The sequence below is a fragment of the Patiria miniata genome, unplaced genomic scaffold, assembly GCF_015706575.1.
Source record: "Patiria miniata isolate m_02_andy unplaced genomic scaffold, ASM1570657v1 HiC_scaffold_17, whole genome shotgun sequence".
Taxonomy (NCBI): domain Eukaryota; kingdom Metazoa; phylum Echinodermata; class Asteroidea; order Valvatida; family Asterinidae; genus Patiria; species Patiria miniata.
The window spans coordinates 15,514,954-15,517,017 of NW_024037055.1; the positions used below are offsets into that span (position 1 = coordinate 15,514,954).

Consider the following 2,064-nt stretch of genomic DNA (forward strand, 5'->3'; position numbering starts at 1 on the left):
CCTGTGGCACAAAATTACATACCTCATAGATGGCTAAATTGCGAGGGATCTGTAGCATTTTCAGCTTCAGGAACATTGGATCCAAATATTTATACGAGGCTAATGTTTTCATTGATTAAGTCAAGTTGGAAGACGAATTCAAGATTTCGACACCAAACTCCAAAAAAAGGCCGGCATTGGTGACCGACGAATCGGCTATCTGGTTAACTATACCGTCTACCAAAACTCGATCAAGAAATCGCGATTGCTACATGAAGAAGTGCAATATATTCTCTGAAAATTCATCTCCATCATTAATATTAATTGTTGTCAAATTGAAGTCAATTCGTCTTTATTGTTTTTAATAGATGGCATTCCTGGATGGGCACTGAGAGATCATCAAGTGCTGTGCGTTGCGAACCAAAACAACGCATTGTGTTCGTCAAGACGCACAAAACTGGCAGCTCCACCGTCACCACCATGCTACAGCGCTACGGGTACAAAAACAACCTCAACTTTGCCTTACCGACCAAAAGACACGTCTTCTACGAGTTTGTCAAGTTTCAAGCCTCACGTGTGTTTCAGTATGATCTCAAGGACGCCAAGGGTAACTTGGTATGGCCAGCTTTGGGAGGCTTCCACATTCTAGCGAACCACGCACGATATAATCGATCGGAACAGGATGCCCTGATTCCTAACGCCTTTTACTTCACCATCATCAGAGAGCCTGCTTCGCAGTTTGAATCCGCCTTCAACTTCTACCATATGGACAAACGCATGCCTAAGCATGCCATGACAGACATGTTCCAGATACCCCCGAAATGGTTTTCGACCAAGGTAAAGCACTTTTTCCCTTTCATGAGGAACGGACAGATGTTTGATCTGGGGTTGGACCAGGAAACTCAAGATAATAAAACCGTTGGTGAAACGTTCGAAGCACTAAGTCATGAAATGGACTTGGTCATGATTACAGAATACTTTGACGAGTCTTTGATTCTTCTCAAGGAGATGCTGTGCTGGGATTTTGACGACATCACCTACGTTTCACAACTCGTCAGGAAGTCCTCCGCTCGGAAAAACCTCTCTAGTGACCTAATGGAGAAGATCTACAAGTTGAACCACGCTGACGTGAAACTCTACCGGCATTTTAACAGGACCCTGTGGGACAAAATCCACGCTTACGGGCCCGGCTTCCAGGATGATTTGGAAACATTTCGGCAAATAAATGCTGCCGTAAACGAACAATGTCTCACCAATGCAACCATGTCCTTTACCCGGTCACAAAAGCTAAGTCAATACGCCCTCCCACAAAATGCTAGTGAGAAGTGTCGAGATTATATCAGATTGGATCAAAGATGGGTACCCATGCTAAGAGATTACATGGCTAGAAAGAGCAGTGCTTTCATGAATAATGATCTACAGCGAAACCGTTTGAGTAAAAACGTAACAGTAGGATTTAACAACATCAAATAAATATCAATACAAATAGATACCTGCATATTAAAAAAAAAAAAGGACGGCACTTGTGAGTTTTGTTAAAATTTATAACCTATGATTTATTTATGTTAATAATACGGGGGTCGGAAGCTATCAGAAAGCGTTTTACATTATATTGGCAAATGGTGCAAACAGTCCAGTCCTTTGTAAAACAGCTTATCAAATACGACCGTCGTGTTGGCTCTTGATTGTAGCTATAGTGGGGCTGTTAAGGTCAAATATGTGATACATTTGTGTACTTTGTGACTAAAGCATGAAACTTCGCATGTTGGTTCTTCATGCCATGAAGAAAACTTTCAGATTCGGAGACATTTCATATTTGACCTCTGGTGACCTTTGAGAGGTCTATGACCTTTACATACACTAATTATAATAATTGTTCTTGAAAACACCTCCTCCCTTTGACCTCAGTCTATGTCAAAGGTCTTCAGGCAATGGAAATAATGATCAGATGACAAACAAAATCGTACTTGACCTCCGGTGACCTTTCAGAGGTCAATGAGTATACAGTATTTATAGTATTTATACAGTATTTAGTACAGTATTTATAGTTATTTATAAGATTTACACTTTAAACCCCAACTTGTT

The 2,064-nt window shown here is 40.8% G+C and overlaps 1 protein-coding gene across 1 annotated transcript; it reads left to right on the forward strand.

The window, feature by feature from the left end:
• The first annotated feature begins 360 nt into the window (after positions 1-360).
• LOC119724066 (galactose-3-O-sulfotransferase 4-like) lies at positions 361-1,452 on the forward strand. The gene has a single exon (XM_038194986.1). The coding sequence runs from the start codon at positions 361-363 to the stop codon at positions 1,450-1,452; it is 1,092 nt and encodes a 363-aa protein (XP_038050914.1).
• Positions 1,453-2,064: the final 612 nt, after the last annotated feature.

Coding starts and splice junctions, on each gene's coding strand:
- LOC119724066 (XM_038194986.1), top strand. CDS start 361: ATGGGCACTGAGAGATCATCAAGTGCTGTGCGTTGCGAACCAAAACAA.